Source organism: Hakea prostrata, chromosome 7 (assembly GCF_041222555.1).
Source record: "Hakea prostrata isolate BN-2017 chromosome 7, UWA_Hpros_2, whole genome shotgun sequence".
NCBI classification, from domain to species: domain Eukaryota; kingdom Viridiplantae; phylum Streptophyta; class Magnoliopsida; order Proteales; family Proteaceae; genus Hakea; species Hakea prostrata.
In genome coordinates, this window is record NC_142606.1 from 52,477,110 (window position 1) to 52,503,299 (window position 26,190).

General features: G+C 45.0%; 2 protein-coding genes across 2 annotated transcripts; both read right to left on the reverse strand.

Annotated features, from left to right (window-relative positions):
* Window positions 1–2,177: 2,177 nt before the first annotated feature.
* Window positions 2,178–2,873, reverse strand: LOC149011356 (uncharacterized). The gene has a single exon (XM_089162634.1). It carries the CDS (start codon window positions 2,871–2,873, stop codon window positions 2,178–2,180), a length of 696 nt encoding a protein of 231 aa, XP_089018760.1.
* A 234-nt stretch (window positions 2,874–3,107) lies between these two features.
* Window positions 3,108–3,761, reverse strand: LOC149011357 (uncharacterized). The gene has a single exon (XM_089162635.1). The coding sequence runs from the start codon at window positions 3,759–3,761 to the stop codon at window positions 3,108–3,110; it is 654 nt and encodes a 217-aa protein (XP_089018761.1).
* Between the last annotated feature and the right edge of the window lie 22,429 nt (window positions 3,762–26,190).

Here is a 26,190-nt window from a genome sequence, read left to right on the forward strand (position 1 = left end):
ACGCCTTCCCGCCCATATGTGCACCATAGATGCCCTCGTGGATCTCAGCCAGGGCATAGCTTGCCCGGGATGGCCCAACACATCTCAAGAGGGGATTTGTGAACGACCTCCTATATAGCTGGTCCCCAACCATGGTGAATCGAGCTGCCTGATTCCGGACTCTTTTTGCCTCCTTGGGATCAGTCGGGAGAATATCGTCCCGAATATACGTTATCAGAGGTGTAGTCCAGTCTGGTTCCACATTGATTTCCAAGGTTTCTACCTCCTGGATGCTCGGGCTGCTTAGTTCTTCAATGTAAACTGCCGAGTCCAGGTTTTTGTAGTTTGCCATGGACAATCGGGAGAGTTCGTCCGCGTTTTCATTTTCTTTTTTGGGTATTTGTCAGTATGTTACCCGATCAAAGAAAGCTTGGAACTGTCCAACCTTGACCAAGTACCTAGCCATTCTTTCATCCTTTGCTTCATATTCTCCCTTGATTTGATTGACAATTAGTTGAGAATCACTTCTTACTTCTAATTCCCGAACTCTGAGGGCTCGGGCTATGACCGCTTCGTATTCTACTTCATTGTTCGAGGCTTGGAATTTGAACCTTATAGCATAGCTAATTGTGAAGTTCTCGGGACTACAGAGGGTAAGGCCTGCTCCCGATCCTGAAATATTGCTCGAACCATCAACGTGCAGAATCCACAAGTCAGATACTCCAGCCGTTGGTATTTGGTCATTCCTCTGTGGTAGAGTGCTTTCGACAACAAAGTCGGCCAGAACCTGAGCTTTTATGGCCGTCCTCGGTCTGAACCAAATCTAGTACTCTCTAAGCTCCACCGACCACCCGACCATCCTTCCTGCCACATCAGGCCTTTGAAGTATTTTCTTTAGTGGAAAATTAGTCGGGACCACTATCGAATGTGATTGAAAGTAGGGTCAGTTTTCGTGATGCCACCAAAAGCGCCAACTCCTGCTTATCCACGTCCGGGTACCATGTCTCAGCATCTATAAGCACATAGCTCACATAATAGACCGGGTTCTGAATTGTGTCTCCTCTGACCAGCACTGCACTGACCGTCGTTGGTGAAATTGCAAGGTAAACCGTAAGAGTTTCCCCGGTTAGGGGCCGTGCTAAAACAGACGTTGTCCCGAGATACGCTATAAGTTGATCAAATGCCCGTTGGCATTCTTGTGTCCAAGAGATTGTCCCCGAGCTTGATGTAGTTTTCAAAGCTTTGAAGAATGTATTACACTTTTCTCCTGCTTGGGATATGAAACGATTTAAAGTGGCCACCCTCCCAGTCAAACACTGGATTTCTTTTATAGTAACGGGTGGTGCCATCTCGATCAGTGCTTTGATCTTCTCTGGGTTAGCCTCGATTCCTCTTCGAGAAACCATGAACCTGAGGAACTTTCCCGAGGAAACCCCAAAAGCACATTTTTCAGGGTTCAGGCGCATTTGGTACGTTCTAAGCACATCGAACGTCTCTTCCAAGTCAGTCAAATGCCTCGCCCGAACCAGACTCTTCATGAGCATGTCGTCTACATAAACCTCCATGTTCCGCCCGATCTGCCGGTGGAAAATTTTATTGACAGTTTCTTGATAAGTCGCCCCCGCATTTTTCAACCCGAAAGGCATCACTTGATAATAATAACTTTCCCGATCGGTCATAAATGAAGTATGTTTTTCATCCTCTCGACTCATCAGAATCTGGTTATATCCCGAGTACGCATCCATGAAACTAAGGACTTCGTGGCCAGCAGTGGCATCGATCAGAAGATCAATCCTCGGGAGGGGGTAACAATCTTTTGGGTAGGCTTTGTTCAAATCCGTGTAGTCAGTACACATTCTCCATTTCCCGTTCGCCTTTTTGACCATAACTACATTTGCCAGCCAGGTTGGGCATTCAATCGGTTCTATAAAACCCGATCTTTCCAAATTTTCCACCTCGACCCTGATTGCTTCATGCTTTTCTAGCGCAAAATTCCTTCCTCTTTGGATGACCGGGGTTGCATCCTTCTGTATCCAGAGTTTGTGCTCTGCTACCCCCCTGTCTATCCCGGGCATGTCATTTTCCGACCATGCAAAGATATCTGCATTATCACACAAGAATCGAGTAAGCTCTTTCTTGAAATCCTCTGGTTGCTCCGAGCCAATAAACGTCCCTCGGTCGGGAAGAGATTGACTCAGCTATATCCTTTCCAACTTTTCTACGGGTTCTGCCCGCTGCATGCTTTCCTCGTCGCGATCGTCTTGAACCTCGACGTTCATGGCGTTCCTGAATTCTTTTGGCTTACGTTTTTCCTTCAAGTAACTTGTGTAGCACTGGCGGGAAGCCGATTGGTCTGAACAACATTCCCCGACTCTAGCTTTGGTCGGGAACTTTAACTTCATATGTCTGGGAGATACGACTGCTTCAAGCGCATTTAGTGTCGATCGTCCCATAATAACATTGTATGCCGACAGCTCCTTTACCACCATGAAATTTACCCGAACCAAGGTATCTCGGGGTGACTTCCCGACTTTGAGATCCAGATGGATCGTTCCCTCTGCCACTGTGGAAGATCCTGCGAAACCATACAGTGGTGTTGACGACGGTGTCAGGAGATCATCGGCCAACTTCAATCTTTTGAAAGCGTCGTACGAGATTAGATCAACAGAGGACCTTGTGTCCACCAAAACTCGGTGAACTTCCCGATTTGCTATTTTGACTTTGATGATAATCGCGTCATCATGTGGCGATATAACACCATCTAAGTCTGCATCCGTCAAAGTTATTGGTTCGGGACATGCTGGATTTTGCCTTTTTTTAGGCAAATGAACAGCCCCTACGAACCGAGCCTTCTGCTTTGCTTTTCTAATAGATTCCACAGTTGGACCTCCCATAATCACATACACAAGCGTTTCTTCCCGATCTGCCTTTTCCTTCCCCTTGTCCGCTTTTTTGGCAACCTCCTTCGGACTAGGGGATCGGCCTCTCTTTTTTGACTCAGGTGAGTGTGTTCGGGTCTTTCCCGAATGTTTTACATACTGACCCAGCTTACCTTGTTGGATTAGTTTCTCTATTTCAAACTTCAGACTTCGGCACCCATCCGTGTGGTGGCCGTAATCTTGATGGAATCAGCAGTATTTTGTCATATCCCGATCCTCTGGTGGTGTGCGTAGCTTCCCGGGCCATTTTAACGAATTTTTATCTCGAATGTTCATCAAGATTTCTGATGGCTTTGTGTTAAGAGGAGTATAACTCACTCTCTCTTGGTCACGCTTCCATTTACTTTTTGATCTTGGATTCTTTTCACTCAGGGAAGCTTTATCTACATCCCGATCAGACCTTCTATCCCTATCGGCCTTAACCCGAGTATTTATCACCTCGTAGACATTGGCTTGCTTCTGACATTTGCGTAGCAGCGTCCCATACGTTTTTGGCTTGTCCGTTAGTAGGACTTCCAAAAGTCTTTGGTGTGTGATGCCACTCCAAAGCGCACTGTATGCAACTTGATCATCAAGCTCCTCGATCTCGATGGCAACCTCGTCGAATCTTTTCAGATAATCACGAATAGATTCATTCCTTCCTTGCTGTATGCCAAAAAGGCTATCGGATGTCTTTTTACTCCCAATCGCGCTACGGAACCGGGCTATGAATTTCTGGGCCAACTCTCGAAAATTATTTATTGATGCCGGTCGTAGACTGCTGAACCATTTAATGGCCGGGCCCTTGAGTGACGCTGGGAACGTTCTGCAGAGCAATTCATCCTCCCGGCCTAGTACAGTCATTACCGACTTGAAGTAACTGATATGCTCCTTTGGATTTGTTTTACCTTCAAAAGGGGTGAAGGTTGGCATGATAAAATTCCGAGGGAGAGGCATGTTCATGATCTCCTCCGAGAACGGCTCCCGATCTACCACATCAAGATCTTCGTCACGATCCCGATCCTCCAACTTTCGTTCGACCTCCGCTACTCGCTTTCGTAGCCGGTTCCGTCCTCATCAGATTCGACACGTTCCCCCCTCGAACGAGGAGTTGTTGCCTCCTTCCTTTGGGATGGTGCCCGAGATGTCGAAATTCTCGACTTTGAAGGCCGGGGTTGGCTTTTCCCCTCTTCTTCTTTATCCACGATCTCCTCGACCTCCTCCCGACGATTCCTTTGGGGCAAGGATCCTGTTTTAGGTGGCAACGAGATGCGCTCTAAAGCACTGATCCTTGTCCCATTGGGCGTGGTTTGGCACTTGCTACGATCGGGATGCGTTTCCCTTTGCTCCCGAGTATTTTTTACTCTTGGGATATGCCTTGGATGTCGGGCTCCTCATACTGTCCTGAAGGCTCTCATTAGCCTTCCCGACTGGGTATTACGCCTTGGTCCTTGTTCGACCCCGATTTGATGCACCAAACCGCGTAATACCCCCTGCATTTCGAGCATGCCTTTTCGTATATTGTCCATATCTGCCATAATGGCTTGGTCCCAAGGACCTCGCGAAGTTCCTTCTTCATTGGGATCTTCCATAACCAGATTCTCCTGAAGTCCCTCTTGTTCTTCGTGGGTTGACGGATCAACCATTTCTTCGGGAATTACTCGATCATCCCCGGTACTTTCTTGTCGGGAACGTCCGTTGGCTCGTCGCACCATGGCTTCCAAGCTTTGTCGTTCCCATAGACGGCGCCAAACTGATGCGGATCAATTATGCTTCTGGATCCGACTGAGCCTCCTCTCGTATCCGGGACGATGAGTCCTGCAAGAAAGGTTAGATGCGGGCCGGCTTGTGTGCCGGGCGGCCGCCTAAACGATGCGGATCAATTCAATGCTTCTGGTCCGATCCGGGAGCCTCCTCTCGGTATCCGGGGCGATGAGTCCTGCAAGAAAGGTTAGATGCGGGGGGGGGCTTGGGTGATGCCGGGAAGCCGCCTCCGATGGCAAAGTCAGATAACGAAGAGAGTAAAGACTCGTGCAAAAGCTACACAAGATTATACTCAGTGTGTATTGGATGCTTACCGGAGGGGTATGTTTATCCTTTTATACTATAAGTGTTACCTTTTATGTATTTGGTAAGTTAGCCCGACAAGAGCCGTTGCCTATCCGAAGATTTCGCCTTTCTGTTATTGGCTCCAGCACAATCGGTAGCGGAGTTGACTGTCCTTATTGGGAGAGACCACCTTATTTGGGATGTGCGTTTCTTCCGTCGCAGTCGGTCACGTCCCGACTATATGTGGAGCCCCACTTTGGTCATACCCGATTAACCATGAAGGTTCCGTATCACACATGAAGTAATCTTTTTGGAGTATAACCTTACAGGTTTGGTTGACTGATTTTAGGGGTGAAGACACATTTGTTACTCGTATTGCACAAATCGAGATGTTCAAATACCCTAAAAGAAAGTACTTCTAGTATGTTTTAGCTTTGACCAAGTTCGTGATTATAACAACCTTTCAAGAGTTCGTGCAAATTCCTCAACAAGTCTCGACAATATATAAATAAAACTTTTTGAGAATTAATTATAGCAAAGGATATAAGTGTCTCTTCCTAATTTTAAGCTAAATTCATATTTAAGTCAACAAGCCATTCATTAATTAATTAACCCACAATAGGGGAATTTGATTAAAAAACTATATATCTAAAATTGAGAAAAGACTCTAAGAATAGCCTAAAATATCTATTTCATCCACTGCGGGGAGTATTTATGATGTGACAAAATGCGATGTCTATATAACAAAACTATAAATATTAAAGTTTTTTATGTATGGGTCCTCTTAGTGGACCATAAAATAATGTTTGATCCATTTAATGCAATATATATATATATATATATATATATTTTTGGGTATCTGAGGTTCATCCAGGCCAGCTTGCGCGCACCATGATTACATCATCAGGGGATGCTTGTCATCCACAAGGGTCAAACCCATGACCTCTCCACTTAGAAGTATGGATCTTACAACTCTACCAACCCTGCATTGACAGTTTAATGCAATATATTACGTATGGGTCCTAACCAAACTAACACCATTACTCACCGTTAGGTGTTTTCAAATTTCAAACCTAAAGGGACCAAAATGCCCTTTAGGTTGTTTAATACGTATGATAAGACTAAAATAACCCCACTACTCTATTGCTATTAACAATATAGGTGAGTGAAGAAAGTCCTCCTTTCACCCATTTTCTTCTATCACTCGTTGGGAACCACTGTCGAAAATGACCCTATTGAAAACCACCCCACAAAAAGGGGGGAGAAGTAGCACACCATATTTACTTGCGGCCATCAAATCATTGAAGCAGTTCTTCTGTTGGATATGGCGTCTTCTTGAGATAAGCAAATCGGATTGTCTTGAAATCAGTCAGAGTCCACAAATTATTTACAGAATTTGAATCCCTAATCGATTCAAATTTGAATTGATTTATCCAATTTATATATTCTTAATCTGTGATGTGATTTGCAAGATTGCGACTGGGTCCACCCTCTCGGGAACAAAAAAGCACGAAAAAAATAAAAAAAGAATGGGAGGGCATAAAGATTGTTGCACTTGTTTGTTTCGACTCCCCCCTTGAAATACCACTTCCAAGGATCGTTCCAACTCCACCTGTCCTTAATCTTCTCCCCTCTCTCTCTCTATTAGGCCCTCAATTGAGGTGGGCCTCCCCTCCCAACTCTCACTAACTATGGTTTTTTTTTGCAGATGGTTTCCAGCAACGGTTTCAAAAGTGGTTTTAGCAGGGTGAGATGGGTGGAGAAGGAATTTCTTCACCCACCTGTATAATTGATAATAATATAATATTGAGGGTATTTTAGTCTCATACGTATTAAATAACTCGAGGGGCATTTTGGTCCCTCAAGGTTTGAAATTTGAAAACACCTAACGGTGGCTAACGATGTTAGTTTGGTTAGGACTCACACGTAAGATATTGCACTAAAGGGACTAAACATTAGTTTATGGTCCACTAAACGGACCCACATGTAAAAAACTTCAAATATATCAATTGAAAGCAAAACACATTTTTCAAAAGAATTATATATTATTTCTTTTCTAACTCAAGATGCATGCGAATACTTCCATGGAAAACAAAACGTATATTACAATAAAAAAGTAAAATAATTTTATTAGACAAAGTCTATTGTTTTTCTTTCTTTTTCTTCTTGTTTATTTATTTATTTATTTATTTTGGGGGGTGGGGGGAGGGGAACAATTAACAAGGTTGCAACAATTAAAAAGCTTACATTCTATACTAGGTTTTACCATTTGCATCATTTCGAATGTTCTGGCATAATGATGTAGGTAAACCCAAGGGTTTAAGGTGGATCTCATTAACCCAACAAGAAGTCAGCCCCAAAATTGAGTTCTCTCAAATGGTGAAGGACGATGCCTTGTGTTGAGGGAAAGATCTGTCTTCCCGACCAACCCCAGTTCTCCTTGGTTCTGGTTCCCACAGCTTCTTGAAAGCAAAGCTAAAGTGAGAGTGGGCCGCCTTAGAGGACGGGAAGCCACCTCCAATAATTAAGTCAGTCTCAAGGAAGAAGCTGAGAATCAATGCTTGCGGAATAAATGATAATGGTTCACGGATGAATGTTTTTCATGGAGTTATGAAGGAGAGTAATGGCTAGAGAAGCTCTAGTTATACCTGGGAGTGCCGCCACTATTTATAACGAACCTGTGACATTTGTTTGCCTGCGAAGGCAGACTGACCCTTTGTGATGGAGCTCAACGGTGGAGATGGCTTCTGTATCCTGGTGATGTCACCCTCTGGCAACTGCAGTCCCCAGGGCTGTTGTGAGCACCTTTTATAATCAAGGAGTCAACTCAAGTATCGGCTTGATGTGACTTTGTTCCTTGGTTAAGGAGACAAAAAGTGATGTCGTTGTCCTCATGGCAGTCTTAGAGCGAATGTGGAGCATCCAAGCTGTCCCTTGTCATTGCACGACCCACGAGACATTTATTGCTGAAATTAATGCTAAGAGGCACCGCCAACGAGGAGATATCAAGGATCCCCCAAAGGACGCTGGCTTTGCTAAAAAGACACTGGGCCACTGGGTGTCTAGGGCATCTGGGCTTGTTAGCGAGCTGCTCCTGCACCGCCCTTCGTCATCCGAGAAGTTCCTTGTTCCAGCTGGCGAGCGACGTTTGTTTGAACCGTCAAGTTGGTTCAACCGAACCATTCTGATTTCGTGGTTCCCCTCGGGTCACCCATAACACCTCGTGAAAACAATACCTTAAGATTATGATATCTTCCACAACAAGTATGGCAAATCACAATATTCAGTGAGCACCAGTAATCATCAAGATCGCCCTTGAATCATCAAGAAAATGAGTTTTTTCTACTGTGTATTAGAGTTATCAATAATATCCTATTCATCCAAACTAGGCCAAATCCGTTCTGAGCTTAGCCTGAGTACGATTTGACTTTTTAACCTCAAGGACGATATATGTTAAAAATTAACTAGCCCTGCCAAGGTCATTTTAGGTTCATTTTAGCCCTTGGGTCAACCAACCAGGCTTGCTCAACTCTGTGTTAATTAATTTAATCAAAAGTATAGATAAATTGATTTTGGTAATTGTTAATGTTTTTGTGGGGGGGGAGGGGGGGGGGGGGGGGGGGGGGGGGGGGGGGCCCCCCCCCCCCCCGCCCCCCCCGCGCCCCGGGGCGGGGGCCCCCCCCCGCCGGGGGGCGCCCCCACCCACCCCCCCAAAAAAAAAAAAAAAAAAAAAAAAAAAAAAAGAGAACCCCCCCCCCCCCCCCGAATTGTTATTTTATGTGGATGGGGGTAGGAGGCGGGGGTTTGGGGGGGTTGGGTGGGCCCCCCCCCCGGGGGGGGCCCCCCGCGGGCGTGCGGGGGGTGGGGGCCCCCGCCGGGGGGGGGGGGGTGTAAAAAACCCCCCCCCAAAAAAAAAAAAAAAAAAAAAAAAAAAAAAAAAAATGAGGCGAAAAAAAGAGGAAGAGAATGTGAGGGTTGGGTGTTCCCCGCCCCCCCGCCGCCGGGGGGAGATCCGACTCGCTCCCGGCGAGCCGGATCCGATCCGAAGATGGCTTCTTTGAAGAAGAAAGCTTATTCGGCTGCAAGCGCTCCCTAATCCTACTTATGGATTAGGGTAATCACCCTAATAATGGCAGACTCGAATTGACGGCTGCGGATAATCATTATCGAAGGGATAATCATCACATAACCTAAAGGTTATCTCGGAAGTCCTCTACTAGTCCAAACTAGTAGAAGTCCATTGCTCAACGGATCTAACCTTTAAGATCCCAACGACTACCGAAGAAGGCTCAAGTGCATCCAACGAAGGAGATTCGAAGGTACACTCTATATAAACCTCACTACCATACAAGGTGAGGGGATCGAAAAGAATACTATCTGAGACTCAGGTTCAGATACATACTGATAGACCTAAACTATCAGCGATCTGCTATCTAGATCACCTTTCCCAGTTCTTCATTCCTTAGCTCTGCGCTTCTAGCGAGCCGTTTGTGATTAAGTTCATCAAGCGACTTAGCCTTCGGAGGTGGACTCCCGACCCCAGCGGTCGGGCCACATCTGACGCTTTTGTTTTGCAGGACATCACGAGGAGATCTAAGGGCTGAGCAGATTTTGGACGCATCAATTGGCGCCGTCTGTGGGAAACAACTTGAAAAGCCATGGTGACTAGATCAGCAGCCGCAGCAGCCGCTGCACAACGCAATTCCGGTGTTCAGATCCCTGGAGTGAATAATCCGGATATTCCCCGGAAAGCCAAAATCCTATCGAGGTAGATGGTGGCGGGGGAGGGCGTAATCCTCCTCCCGATACAATCCAAGATCAATTGGATCGGGTAAAGATTCAACTCTTGGAGGTGAGCCAAGCACTCCGCATGCTCACTAGACGAGTGGTTTTACCACAAGAGCACGATCGGCGCGATTCGGGGAGACGTGCATTGCCACGTGACCGAGAGATTGGCTGAAGACCGGAATATCGATCGGAATTTCCGTGAAGGAGACCGAGGACTTAGGAGGATTGATGATCAACCGAGGCGAGACGATCGGTTTGACAGGACCGCAAGAGAGTACAACTGATTCAAACACAAAGTTGGATACAGGGGTAAGAACTAACTCACCCATTGTCAGAAGAACCGTTCGTAATGATCGAGAAGTTCGCGACGAGCGGAATGCTCGGGAAGGACGGGTTGTTCGTGATTATCGAGTAGCACGGGATGATCGTGTTAATCGAGGTTGTGATCATATTGCTGAAGATCACCCGACCCAGTTGGTCGGGAATTGGCCAACATCAATGAGAAATTAGGGCGGTTGGCTAAGGGAAGAATAGCGAGGATATTTACTCAATCATTCGGAAGACTCCCTTTGCCGAGCCAATTGCGGGATATCGGTTTCCCCGTAACTTCCGTTTGCCTACCTTTTCAACATTCGATGGCTCCGGAGATCCAACAGCTCACATCGGCTATTACCAACGAGACCATGGCGTTTCGGGTAATTACGATGAAATTTTATGCGGGGTTTTGGTTCATCACTTACTGGAGCAGCACAAAAGTGGTTTCGAACCTCCCCTACGGAAGGATCGTAAACTTTGTGAATTGGCGCGCCAATTCATAGGGCGATTCCGGAGTGGAATACGAGGTCAAGAAAACGGAAGAAACCTTGTTTCTTGTCAAACAAGGAAAGAGCGAATCAATCGAGAGACTTTACGAAAAGATTCAACAAAGTGACGATGGATATAGAAAATTTGGATGAACAAGTAGCCAAAGCTGCTCTATTCACGGGACTCACTAATCGGAAACTCCTGGAGTTATTACTACGGGATATGCACTGCGACTTATCTTGAGTTGGTACGAGAGATGCCGGAAGCGAGGCTGAAGTCATGGAGATTCTAGATGCGCGCCAAGGAGATAATAAAGTCTCCAATAAGGAACAGAAGGCTCCTGAGCAGAAGCAGAAGCCAAAGAAAAATGTTCGTGATCGGGTTGGAAAATCTCGGCCTTGGCGCCAAAGGTCCCTCGGTAAAAGTGAGTACACTCCATTGAATGCTCCTCGGGCTGATATTTTAAATATCCTCAAAAGAAAAAATATTTTAAAGTGGCCGCCTAAAATTCTTTTGAAACCCGGAGAGCAGCGGGATCGAGAAAAGTATTGCCGATTCCACAAGGACTATGGTCATTATACTAATGAGTGTCGTCATCCGAAGGCGAGATATTGAGAGATTAATATCTCGGGGACATCTGTCCGGTTTCGTTAGCGAGAAGAAGGGAGGAGCCACGTGAGCCACGTGCGGCTGCTCCGAAAAGGGATCGTTCGGTTAGTTCGGAACGATCAAGGGAGGCCCCGAAATCTAAGAAGGGCAAGGAGGTGATTGAAGCTACTCGGTCACCAATCCTTACCATCTTCGGGGGACCTAGAGCCCGAATCACTCCGGAGTCGAAAACAAAATCCAAATTTGTTGGAACCGGAGAGAGACGCGAGAAGCGGAAGAAGCTGAATGGTGAAGATTCTATCACCTTTAGCGAGGAAGACGAAAGAGATGTTTGTTTACCTCATGATGATGCTATAGTCATCAAGGTAGAGATTGCACGACGGGAAGTGCATAGAGTTTTGATTGATACGAGTCTGCGGCTGACCTAATTTCCTACGAAGTGTATCAAAAATTGAAGGTGGATCGGGACTTGATGAAACCTTCATCCACACATCTATATGGTTTTGCGGGGTCATCTGCGGTGGCGGAAGGATCGGTCCGGTTGGATTTATCCATTGGAAGTTTTCCTAAGGAAACAAGCTGTCCGAATCAATTTTTTGGTGGTTCGGGAAGCTGCCGACTTATAATATGATCCTCGGGCGACCATCTTTATCCAAGATAGGTGCTATTGTTTCGACAAAGCACCTGAAGATAAAATTCCCGACTGATATGGGAATTGGTCAAGTCTCCTACGACCGAGAAGATCTCTCGGCGGTGTTATGTTGCCTATTTAAAAGACAAGGAGGGCCCGAGGAAGGTAACTGCCCTCCCCATAGAAGTTCGAGATGATCGGGAAGAGACGAGAGATGCAAAGACCCGAACCGGTGGAGAAAGCTGGAACAAATCCAGTTGTGTACCGAGGATGAGAAAAAGATTACTTATATCGGGTGCGAGCAATTTGGAAGAATTTAAAGATGAGTTGAAGTTTTTTCTTCAACGAGAATAAAGATGTATTTGCATGGTCTGCTGAGGACATGCCGGAATCGATCGGGCCATTGCGAGCACAAACTCCGGATAGACCCTAAGGCGAAACCGGTGATACGAGAAAGAAGAAATTTCTCCATTGAAAAGTATGAAGCCGTTCGAAGCGAAGTTGAAAAACTTAAGAATTCTGGTTTCATAGAACCAATTGAGTGCCCAACTTGGTTGGCCAACGTGGTAATGGTAAAAAAGGCGAATGGGAAGTGGAGGATGTGTACGGACTACACGAGATCTTAACAAAGCTTGCCCAAAAGATTGCTACCCGTTGCCTCGGATTGACCTCTTGATAGATGCCACTGCGGGATATGAAACTTTAAGTTTCATGGATGCCTACTCGGGGTATAATCGGATCCTTATGAATAAGGAGGATGAGAAGTATACGGCTTTCATGAGTGATCGTGAGAGCTATTATTACAAGGTCATGCCTTTTGGCACGAAGAATGCGGGAGCAACATATCGGAGGGCCGTCAACAAGATTTTCAAAGAGCTGATAGGAAAGAATGTTGAAGCTTATGTTGACGACATGCTAGTGAAAAGCTTTACAAAAGCAAATCATATTGCAGATTTGGTGAGGTATTCTCGATCTTGCGGAAACATCAAATGAAGCTAAACCCGAGAAAAATGTGCCTTTGGAGTCTCCTCGGGCAAATTTTTGGGCTTCATGGTATCACGAGAGGGGAATTGAGGCTAATCTGCCAAAATACAAGCTACGATTGATATGGAGGCTCCCAAAACTGTTCGGGATGTGCGGTGTTTAACGGGGAGAGTTGCTTTGCTTTAAATCGATTCATCTCCAAGTACGGAGAAAAATGTTTGCCTTTCTTCAAGGCACTTAAAGACTGAAGGGCGATAAGGAAGCAAAGTGGGTGAAGAGTGCCGAGAAAGCTTTCGAGGAATTAAAAGAAGCACTTGGACAACCACCGATCTGTCCGGACGAGAGAAGGGGGAAATATTACAGCTATATCTAGCGACGTCCCTTTCGGCGGTCGGTGCGGTACTTGTTCGGGAAAAGATAAAAAACGGTGGCCGATTTACTATGTAAGCCACGTGTTGCTAGATGCGGAGACAAGATTATTCACAGATTGAGAAGCGAGGCTCGGCTCTCATGATGGCCGCCGGGAAGCTAAGGCCATATTTTCGAGCTCATCCAATTGAGGTATTTACAACTTTTCCTCTTAGTAAAGTTCTTAACAAACCTGATTTGTGCGGAAGGATGGTGTCTGGTCGGTTGAACTCGGCGAGTTCCAAGTGAGCTTTAAGCCCCAGAAGCGCAATCAAGGCTCGGGCATTAGCCGACTTTGTAGTAGAAACTACTGCACCGGTGGAACCCACCATTGAGGATCCCATTATACCAACCACTTGGGAGGTATATGTGGATGGTTCGAGTAATAAAGATGGGCGGGAGCTGGAATTCTATTAAAAAGTCCAGCGGGATTTATTATTCGATATGCTTTGAGATTCGCATTTGACGCAAGTAATAACGAAGCGAGAATATGAGGCTACGATAGCGGGACTTCGGTTGTCAAAAGCATTATCTATTGCAGATGTTACTATTTATAGTGACTCTCAACTTATAGTCAACCAAGTCCGGGGGAGTATGGTATTAAAGAACCACGCTTGCGAAATATCAAGAGATAGTGCGGGCATTTCAAAACCAATTTCGGAATTTGAAGATATCTCGATTTCGAGGAATGAAAATTCGGTGGCGAGATGAGCTATCCCGACTAGCCAATGCCAAGGAAAAGAATCTAGACCCTTCGGTCTACATTGAAGAGATAACTTTTCCAAGTTATCATGAGAAAGAAATTTCTTATATTGAAGCGAACGTTCTTTGGATGGATCCAATAATCGAGTATCTAAGGGATGACAAATTACACGAGGATCCGGTGGAGGCAAGGTTGATCAAGATTCGATCAGCTAGATTTGTCATTCGGAATGGGAGACTATACAAAAGATCTTATCTTTGGACCCCTTATGAGATGTATAGGCCCCGAAGGAGCAAAATCAGCTTTGGGTGAGGTTCATGAAGGAATTTGTGGAGCTCACATGGGTGGACGAGCCCTGGCTCACAAAATTCGAGACTTGGGTTATATTGGCCTAAGGTCCAAGAGGCTGCTATGGAATACGTTCGTCGATGTGGTAAGCTGTCAAATTCATGCTACGATGTCGAAGCGCCCGGCGGAAACTATGACTTCAATTCTAAATCCCATTCCCTTTGCGATGTGGGGAATTGATATCATGGGCAAATTCACCAAGGCATCGGGCGGACGGGAATATCGATAGTAGCAATTGATTACTTCACAAAATGGGTAGAAGCCGGTGCTTTGGCGGCAATTGCGAGAAAAAAAGTGGAGAAATTTGTGCTTGAATCAATCATATATCGCTTTGGGATTCCAAAGATTATTGTCCATTGACCATGGTACTCGGTTCGATTGTCCACAATTTGAGCAATTCTGTGGAACATATATGATCGAGCATCGTATGTCCTCGGTGGCATACCCCCAAAGCAATGGACAGGTAGAGGTTACTAACCGAACGCTCTTTGGAAGGAATAAAGAGAAGACTCGAAGGCTGACAAAGCTTCTTGGGTCGAAGAACTTCATAATGTCTTGTGGGCTTATAGAACTACGGTTCGAACACCCACGGGAGAAACTCCATTCAGGTTGGCATATGGATCCGAAGCATTGGCACCGGTGGAGATAATGGTGGGGACATTACGGGATCGTGAGTTCGAGGAAAAAGCAAATGAACAAGGGCTGCTTGATAGTCTTGATTTGTTGGACGAAGTTCGGGCAAAGGCAATAGCACGAACTCAACATTATCAAAGAAGGATAGCGTCTCATTATAATACTCGAGTGAAGAATCGTCGGTACTTAGCCGGAGATTTGGTGTTGAGAAACACCCTAGCTTCCGACCCGCGTCACCAAAGAGAATTAGACCCTTCCTGGGAAGGACCTTATATGGTTGTGAAACCGGTCGGTTCGGGAGCTTACGGGCTGAAGAACATCAACACCCAGAAAGAGTTGGATCGTTCGTGGAATGCTAGGCATCTCAAAAAGTTTTATCCTTGAGGATGATTTCAATTTTGTTCGCGATGTAATCATTTTCAACTCAATCAATGCAATTTTTGGCTTTCAACAAACTATCTTTTTGATTGGGGGGCATCATACACCACATTCAAGAACAAGATCCAACTATAAGGCATCGGATGAAAATTCATGTGGGTCCTTCAACACTTATGGAAATTTTTGGACTTTCTTAAGTCGAGGCATTGGATGAAAATCAGTATTCCGCAAGGAGTTCCTTTGCAAGGCGTCGGTTTAAAACCCGAGTAAGTTCCTTCAAGACTTATTGATAATTACCAACACGGCCCCAGTGTCCTCTCGGACTTATTGTATTTCTCCGGAATTATCCTTAAGTAAAGGCATCGGTTTAAAACCCGAGTGAGTTCCTTCTCAGACTTATTGTATTTCTCCAAAATCCTTAAGTAAAGGCATTGTTTCAAACAACTAAGACCTAATGCAACAACGATTCAAGTGGCTAGCAAAGTTCAAGATAAAGTTAATTTCTTATTTCTTCAAAAGATCCAAAGAGGCCGGTATCAAAACAATTACAAGAGCTGGATACAATCTTCGGTCAAAAAAGAAAGTCATCATAGGTGATTGTTGAGAAGTTATACAAGATCGACGCGACTTTGCTAGAACAAACATATGAGTCAACCATTGGTGGGGTTCAAGGAAAAGAAGAGAAGAAATGAGGATTACAAAAATATTTCGGTATGCATAAAATCCTCCGCAATTTCATACTCTTTGTCCGGGAGAAGCATGGTCCTCGACCAAACTCGCATTCGGGACAAGCTCGTCATAATTGACTTCTTCCAGGGGAGAATAAACGGGAGAATCTTCCGGATAATGCATAATATCTGGATCGGAAGGTGGAGGATCAATCTTATCCTTGGTCCGGTCGGGAGGAGGAATACCCGGGTCGGTAAATACTTCGGGATGGCAAACGACCTTTGTAGGGAGTCGTATCAAAATGAGGATCCTTCCTTAATATTGATTCCCATACTTCGTTCTCACCATCCCGATGCGCTTTGCAAGTTATAAGCATTCAGCATATCAACAAAAGGCTTCTTGTGTAAATACTTGAAGACGCGGGCTCTGCGAACATCGGTTGGAAGGGATTCGGGCAAAGGAACGACAGCTTGCCTTTCGGGTAACGTTTGAGATCCTTTGGCTCCGACTTTCCAAGCTGTTCGCTCCGATCGCCGGATCTTCTCCCTGGCATCATCCAAGTCCGACCGAAGACGACCAATCATCGAATTTTTTTCTCCTGCCACCTCCCAAGCTAGATTCCGAAGGCGAGCAATCTCAACATCTTTAGCTTCGGAGATTTCCCGAAGCCTAGAAACTTCATTGCTCAATCTACGAGCCTAGTGCTTGCTTCCACTTGGTTGTGGAAGTTACCAGCAAGACTCCTGCCAAACAACTTCCGAGTTAACGAGGAGCGAGAAAAGTAATTTTTCAGAATCGAGAGGATAATGAAGAAAGACTTACATCACCGGTGACTTCGTAAAGACTTCATCGGAAGTTTGGAAAGAAGCTGCGCTCTCTCGAAGTCATTCGAGCAGCGGTACACCATTCCAACGCTCTGTCAAACTCGTTTGACACTAATTCGAGCGAAGGATGGAAGGATGAGCTACACCAAGAGAAGGATGAGCTGCATCACTTGTCACCCGACGGCGCTTCCTAGTGGCAAAATCCTCCAACTCGGAAGGAGAGGAGGAGGATGCCAAACAAGCAACTGGAGTTGGAAATAGGAGCAGCACCTGCTGGGACCACACCTTCATCGGACGCCAACATAGTTGCCTCGGATGCCCGAAGAGTCTCTTTCGGGGGTGCACCAATGATCTCACCAGCGGGGGCGTCGGCGGCACCATCGGCAGCGGAGTGATCAAGATCTTCCTGGGAAAGACGAGCGATCACTTCGGGCAAAGGAGGCGCGGGGACGGCATCAATAGAAGCTGTGGGGATCGACTTGAAGATTCACCGGCAGCGATCGCCTTACGCTTGGAGGATTCACTAGCTGAAACCACCGCATTTGGCCCCAACCACCACCGACGGAACGATTTTCTTGCAAGATTTTGCTCTGATAAAGTTCGGGTTGATCTTGGGAGCCACTATGCAAACAAACAAGCCGTATCAGTACAGAAATAAACGGCAACAACAAGAGGGAAAACCCTAGTTTTTTATTACTTCTAACAAACCCAAATAACTAAACCCCAAGTATAACTTTGTGCGGTTTACTCGGGGGGGAAGTGGGGAAAGAGATGAGTAATCAAGAAACTCACTTGTTCGGAAGTTGATAGAGCTATTGTTGGAGTACGAGGAATACGGAAGCGAGGCCGAAGGACGAAAGGTCGCTTTAACACTTTAGCAAATCTAACTTGCGAGAAGACGGGATAGATGGAGAGTACCCACGAAGGCTTTAAATAGCCTCGGGTATTAAGACGACGGTTGAAGGCTAAGGACAACCGACGACCTAGATCGAAATGACGCTTCGATATCCGCAGAAAGCAAGATCAATGGTCGGAGGGATGCCACATGGAAACATGTGGAAGCGAGCACCTGATGCGAGAGATACCTCCAATCGTCGCACCGCCATTAAAATAATGGATGTATTTCCGATTCATTGGAAACGAGTGAATGGTATACAAAGGCAAGAAAACGTTTGAACTTCGCGAGAAGGGAAACGTGCGGACTTTGCAATATATGAAGTAGTGGAGAAGATTAATGCATCTTCCCGAAACGCATCTTCACAATATTTCTACAAGATTATTATTCGGCGAGGAATGTAAAGTTAAGTGATGAGTTTTATCATTAATACTTTGATATTCAAGGCAAGATTTAGGCGGGGAGACGGGGGAAATATAAAGGCCAACATGAGAAAGAAATGTCTATTCATTAAATAGAGGGTAAATCTGTACAAAAAGATAACTCCCTAAGCCTTTTCTTCATTGTTGCCCGAGGGACCCTGGTTGGGAGGACTTTTCTCGGGATCATGAGAAGAGCCTTCCTCAAGAATGGCATCGGCTGAGTCCTCTACGGCAGCAACTTGAGACTCGGCTTGTGATTTCTCCTCTGGAAGTGCCGGCTCGTCGGCCGGGTATGCCTCATATTGAGGGTCGGCTGGAAAAGGATCATCTTCTTCCCTGAGCCCGGTCGGGAGATCCATACCAACTTTCCCGAAGACCTCTTTGTGGCACACCTCACGAAAGGGAGCGAGTGTCGAAGGCGGGGATTGATCAGGATTCGCTCCCAAACGTCGTTCTGCCCCAAGCGATAAGCTTGAAGGTTGTAGATACCTAGCAGCTCGGAGAAAGGTACGCTGTTCAGGTATTTCCGAACACACTCCTTCCGAAGCTCTGGCTTTATATGCTCGGGCTTGCTAGGGATCGCCAACTTCGGATGTTCTTCGAGCTCCCTACTTTTGAATTCAAGCTTGTCACCAAACAACGTGGCAGCTGCTTTTGCTTCTGGCCTCGCGCTCGGCGGCGGCGGCACGAATCTTCGACGCTTCGAGGGCCTCCTTGAGGGAGATCACTTCTTCCTCATGCTTTTCTGCAGCTCCACGGCAGCTGCGGTCAGCTGGTCTATTTCGGAATTGGCTTTCGCCAAATTCTCTTCACGGAGTTTGCAGCAAGGAGCTGGTGCGACCAACCCGGCTCAATGCTTCCATGTGTTGATAAAAGCTCAACACAACATTCCTGGGAAGGCGGAAAATATCAGAAGAAGTCATAAGGAATTATGAAAAAATAACTAAGCAAGAAGACCGGTACCTTGTAGATTGACTAACAAGGGAGGTGTCATCCGGGGCTTCAAATTCTGGCGATCGAAGGAGCAAGGCGAGGGAGCTCCATCCGTGCGGCTTTCTCGGGATCCCGAGTCACCCTGTCGGTCGGCTTCAGGGTCCACTGGGGGGTGAAGACCTCCTCACCATCCGTTGAAGCTTTGGATTTTTTATTGGAGGGAGCATCAATTGTGTCATGCCTCCTCTTGGTTCGGGCGGAGGAAGAGACATTAGACCTCTCCACCATCGGTTTCTTCCCTTTACCCGAAGCATCAGCCACGGGCACTGATATTCTTGATACCCCTATAAGAGGGGTCGGGAGAGGGAATAGAAGCCTCTTGATCTACGGTCAAGGCTGCGGGCGATCGTTGCTCGGCTGTCACAACGGCCCTAGCGGCCTTCACCCGAGGCTTTCGGGGTTCATTCTTGGAGGCACTTGCAAAGAAGAAGGACAAGAGTCGGAATTAAAAACATATCACTTGAGTCAAATTAAAGGATGGTGGTTAGAAGCTCACAATGAGCCAAGCCCCGATCTTGAAGGATGGAGTTATACTCCACTTCAAGTCCATGTATCTCTTGATACCATGGAATGGATTTGATCTTCACTCGATGGCCGCCTCGTCTTCTCTGGATAAGGGAAGGCCTCGGTTATTCTCGGAAGAAGAAGTACACCTCCTCCACGTGGTTGGGAAGTTAAGATCCGATGGAGGCGCTCGACGGAAAAAGTATCGTTCGCGCCATCTTTTGTGGTTAGAAGGGCAAGTTCCTTTGACAAGGATGCTGCCCCTCCAATCAAGTTCAGCCTTATTGCGTTTGGACGAGAAAAACCCATCCGGGAGGATGGGAGATAGAAAGAACATGAAAATGTACAAAGAGAGAAAGAGATGGCGTAATGCCAAGTTCAAAACACAAACCCAAGAAGCCGACGATGAGACGCCGGCTATTGGGGAGGAGCATTCCGGGACAAATGTTCCAATGATTCGAGAGCTGCGGAGAACAAAGGATTAAAAAAGGGAAAGCGAACCCCGCTTTCCGGTGCATCTATATACGAGAGAAAATTCACCCGAAAGGGATGAATCAACCCTCTCATCGGGGGTGGGGAGCCCTAACCTGATATGAGGAAGGAAAATCAAAATCTTGGACGGCTGAAAGAAGGGTTTCCTCATTGTAAATGGAGGGAGCAGAGCCGAGTCCACCATCGGACCCGGAAGTTTGAGGCTGCCTAGAAGACTCGACAATCTTGGAAGATCCGGACTCGAGAAGGACGGGGAGAAGTTTCGGTTTTTCTTTCAAAACCTTTTTGAGAAACTTCAGCGAAGTCGCGCGAGAGGACGATTAGGGTTTTGTTATCACTATCCGATTGTTCGGGGAGCGGGGAGAAGCAAAAGCCTCCTTGCTATTACCAACAACTTTGGGTACCCAGAGAAGCCCTATCGTCCGCCATTACTTGTTTCGATAAACTACAAAAAGAAAAAGACCAATAAACTTACTGATTCTGTGAGGCGGAAGCTTGAGAGCAGGAAGGCGCGAAGCAGACAACAAAGGTTCAAATTCCAGACAGGAAGAATGAAACCTACGAAGACAACGAACCGCTTTTAAAACTCCCACACGAGTGTTCGGGAATACGAACGATCGAGATTGATTCAAAATCGGCGATCAAGATTGAAAGACGTTTTGAAAGTTTTAACTCACGAATCCGAAATAGGCATTCGGAAACCGTCGCTTGGATGACGTGAGCCACGACAGATCAATTGCAAGGAGATATGTGGCCTTACACTCACAATGCTCGAGGAAAAGTGACCACCGCATTAAATGTGATATGACATTTAATGAAGCACGCAGAGATTATCACTGACGACGAACCCGGTTAAAAACCAAGCCCTCGGGATCGACCCAGAACGCTAGTGCAGGGGGCTCGTGATATGAAGAGATTATGATCGGACCGGGTTCATACCTGGTCCGACCCTCAACCCCGGTCGAGACGGAGAGATCCGACTCGCTCCCGAGCGAACCGGATCCGGAAGATGGCTTCTTTGAAGAAGAAAGCTTATTCGGCTGCAAGCGCGCCCTAATCCTACTTATGGATTAGGGTAATCACCCTAATAATGGTAGACTCAAATTGACGGCTGCGGATAATCATTATCGAAGGGATAATCATCACATAACCTAAAGGTTATCTTAGGAGTCCTCTACTAGTCCAAACTAGTAGAAGTCCATTGCTCAACGGATCTAGCTGTTAAGATCCAACGACTACCCGAAGAAGGCTCAAGTGCATCCAATGAAGGAGATTCGAAGGTACACTCTATATAAACCTCACTACCATACAAGGTGAGGGGATCGAAAAGAATACTATACGAGACTCGGGTTCGGATACATGCGATAGACCTAAACTATCGGCGATCTGCTATCTAGATCACCTTTCCCAGTTCTTCATTCCTTAGCTCTGCGCTTCTAGTAGAGCCGTTTGTGATTAAGTTCATCAAGCGACTTAGCCTTCGGAGGTGGACTCCCGACCCCAGCGGTCGGGCCACATCCTGACGCTTTCGTTTTGCGAGGACATCACGAGGAGATTAGGGGGGGGGGGGGGGGGCACAGAAAAAAAAAAAAAAAAAAACAAAAAAAAAAAAAAAACCAAAAAGAAAAAAAAAAAAAAGGCCCCCAAAAAAAAAAAAAAAAAAAAAAAAACCAAAAAACTTCCATTCTATAGTCGGACTAAGCATTGTACGGAGTATAACCACCCACGGAATCTTCAAGTGTAATTGTCGTAACCGCAATCACCATCCCTGGAGATATGCCTCTTCTCCTTGTGCTTCTTCATACGAGCAGTCATGATACTCGAACCTCGTAGAATAATCTAACAAAACATTGTACAAAAGGAATGAGTTTCAAAGAAACTCAGTAAGGCAGTTAAACCGTAATAACATAAATGGCAGGATTTCAAAGCAAACATAAATGCAATATGGTATGAGACAAACAATGAATGTATGAATCTAACTCTATGTATGCTAGTCTCTATTGGCAGACATGCTTTAAGTCATAGCACCATACTTCTTTGGGAAGGTCTCATCACACAACGCCTTTTGGTAGTGGGTCCGGCATCCCTCGGGACATTCCATGGCTGGGGGTCAAGTCACCGCTCTCTCACATCACCATTGGTCTAAGTACTGGCGCATGTTAGGGTCAAGCCTAGCCAAATGCAAGTCTCCTACTCAGTTACATCAAGTCAGATCCAGATACGTCCATTCCTCGCCCCTGGCGATCCTTTCCGGTATCCTTCACACTAGAGTCCTCATAGTCCCTGACTACGGACTCATCAACCCTATAGGTCATCCACATATGGTAAACGGGAAGCTCTCACGTCCTCTCATGGGTTGGTTACCGGTCTTAAGCGCCCGTGAGCCCAAGTCTAACCATATGCAACCCTACCAATAAATGGTCCCCACAATGTGTTTCCTGTCCTCTCACGGGTTGGTTACCGGTCTTGAGCGCCCATGTATCCCCATTGCTACCACGGGTCATTCGGTCTCAATACCTTTCCGATTAGGGTCTAACATAACAGGACATCCTAGCCAAACACTACTAGACAGTCCTAAATATGTCATCCAACAATTTAGGAAGGTGTCCAGAGGGCATCTCCGGAAACATCCCATAATATTCCCGTAGTAGTCCTAGGACAGAAGTGTCAAGAGGACACCTCCCCTTTCCAAACCATACTTAAGCATACACAAGTATCGATCCATAACCTCACATATATGGTAACTTCATATATGGAAAGAAATCAACAATAACATTCAACTTGTGTAAAACTGGTAAGTAAATCATACATCAGTCTATTTAATATAAACAAGTAATGCTACTGATATCAAGATAGTACAACAGTAGTATAACATTGTAAGAATCTAATTAAGGAAATAAACTAACAAGATTCATATATAGAAACTAAGATATACAATTTATGTTGTTAAGGAAGTAACCATCCTTACCTTTTATAACTTGCAAAGGAATCTTAAGAATTCAAGTAAGACCTTGACAAACTTGAGAAGAAGGTCCTAGACAAGTGTATACAACATATTAGGAAAGATCCCTAAAAGAAAAGATATCAAAACATCCAAAACAGACCAAATCTGGAGTTGTTGTACTCATTGGTCGATTGGATTGGTCTATTGTCCCAGTCGACCAACAGAGACAGTGGCGTACAAAATCAGAGTTTTAAGAATAAAGAACCGAATTTGGTGGTTCAAAAGCGTACTAAACAAGGGGTAAACTACATTGGTAGTATCCTAACATAAAGAGGACTTCAAAACATCAATCGAGTCAAGTTTTAGAGTTACAAATTAGGAAATAAAAGTTACCATAATTAGATTAATCATGGTTCTTGAAGAATTAAAAATACAAATCATAGACACGAACAATAGGAGAATGAATCATTGATTTTGATAAAGATATCATAGAAGGCATACATAGGTCTTCAGGAAATAGATCTAAGAACCTGAATCTAAATAAGGAAACAAAACTTACCATCGATGTATCAGTCATGATACTTGAAGAAAGCATGGTATGATAGAGGAGAAACAACTAGAGATTGATAGATCATGGATCATGTAAGGAAAACACAGCGATTGACTACTAATATGATCAGTAAAATAGATCTAAAAAGATCAGAATTTAAATCAAAGGCAAACGAAGACAAGATCATGATTCCTTCAAAAGCTTGCAATGATCATGATTACGGACATTGCTTTAGCCGTTAATCCTTAGGAAGATCATGAGAGATAAGTTCAGAGATGTTTGCAACAGAGAATGCAGCATCTCCTCTACTGTCTCAACCCAAAAAGGAAAGAAAACAAGGATGAAGAAGAAGAAGAGAGCGTAAACGTACCTTTTTGTATAAGAACACAAGTTTTGACGAAGATCCGTCAAGATAAACACCAAGAGCACAAGGGAGATGACTTGCAGAGGTCTTTGGTTCGTTCCAAAGAGTTTGGAGGCAGAAAATACGAAGTAGACTCGAGATTGGACTTAAATAGAGCAAGCAAGACCTATTTACCAAAGATAGAACCCATTGGTCGAGTGGATTGGTCGACTGGTCCAGTCGACCAATGAGTCGACCAATTAGTTCAGCAAGTTCAAAACAGGGAATTGAAGGCTCAGATCAAATCCAAACATAAAGGGGTTTTGCACACACACCAAGTGACTTACCTAATAGGTAGAAATGCCTTCAAACCATGATAGAGAACACTCCAAGTCCATCAACTAATCCGATCTTCATCAAGATTTAGTTTCCATAAATAGCACATTGTCATCAACACTCATGGATTCAAAGCCAGACACCAAGTCCTCCATTGGGATGGCCCAAAGCTGACTTCTTGCTTTACTTCGAGTTGTCGGTCCTACAAACAACAGGGTTTTTCCAGGTCAAGGTTAGGGTTGGGTTTCACATTGGTTGTGATGAATAACCTACATCCATGATGGTAATTGTGTGTTGCATTTCTATATTATTTCAAAAGTACTGAGTATATGATATTTATAGAGATGCTTTTGGGTTTCCTATAGTGTTACAACTCTTTGCATCTAAGTTGCCTTGGATAAGGATCTTTGAAGAAGCTGATTGGTGAGATGGTTTACATGAGATCAAACTCTGAGATTTAGGATAAGGTTGGTTTGAGTTACTTCTGTGTTGAACTAAATCACTCTGGAGAGTTGTACATGAGGTAGAAGACCTCCAGTTGGACTCCTTCATTTTGTTGTAGATGAGTTCTTGTGGGACTCCATTAGGGCTGCGATTTGGATTGCTTACATTGCCCCCTCAAACTCAATGGCAGATCTGAGATGTTGAGATTGCTCATAAGAAAATGCAACTGTTGATGGGTTAGTGTTTTGGTAAAAATATCTGCCAATTGATCCTTGGTGGAATGAAGCGAACTTCAACGTGTTGCTTAGAGACCTTGTCTTGAACAAAGTGAGAGTCAATTTCCACATGCTTCGTGTGACTGCAGAAGACTGGATTTGTAGTTAGAAATGTGGCCCTCACATTATCACACCACAATATCGATGTAGAAGACTAGTAAACCCCTAACTCTTAGAGTAAAGACTGAAGCTAGGTTACCTCAGTAGTTGTATTAACTAGGCTTTGTATTCAGATTCAGTGTTGGACCGGGCCACAATAACTTGCTTACGAGAACTCCATGAGCAAATTTCAGTCTAAGAAATAGCATACCCTCCATTGGACTTGTGATAATTTGAGAGCAGCCAACCCAATCGGCATTAGAAAGGGCGGACAATTTTAAATCCAAGTATTTTGTGGATAAGAAACCTTTTGTGGATATTGTCTTTGAGATACCGTAGAATTATTTAGTAGTAGACCAGTGATCGCTAGTGGGACTGTACATGAACTGGAAGACCTTATTGATTGCAAACTAGATGTCTGGTTGAGTAAGAGTATCATATTGAAGGTCACCCACAATGCTTCGATACAAACTAGGATCATGAAGAGGTTCACCCGTGAACTTACTAAGATGGTTGGATGTAGATATAGGATCCTAAACTTGCTTGCAGTCAACCATATTTGCCTGGGTCAAAAGATCAAAGATGTATTGAGACTGGCTAAGGTGCAAGCCATCACGATTTTCAATAAACAGAAATACCCAAGAAAATGTGAAGTGGGCCCATGTCCTTAATTAAAAATGTAGACCCAATGCTTTTTCAAGAAATCAAATAATAAACCCTCCTTAATACTAGTTAGAAGTATGTCATCGGCATAAATGAGAATGTACATTGTCCCATTTGCCCCTATATAGATGAAAAGAGAAGTGTCATTTTGGAACCTTGAAAACCATATTTCGAAAGAAAACTATTAAGCCTATCAAACTGTGAACTTGGGGCCTGCTTGAGTCCATAGAGAGATCTATGTAACCTACAAACATGATCAGGGCGACGAGGGTCAATAAACCTCGGAGGGTGTTTCATGAATACTGTTTCTTCTAAGAACCCATGCAAGAAGGCATTTTGAACATCCAACTGACAGATGGGCCAAGACCTAGAGACAACCAGAGATAGAACTAGTTGAAGGGCTGTTGGCTTCACCACAGGGCTAAAGGTCTCATTATAATCAAGGCCCTCTTGTTGGTTGAACCCTTTTGTGAACAAGCAGACCTTATAACTGTGAAATCCAGCC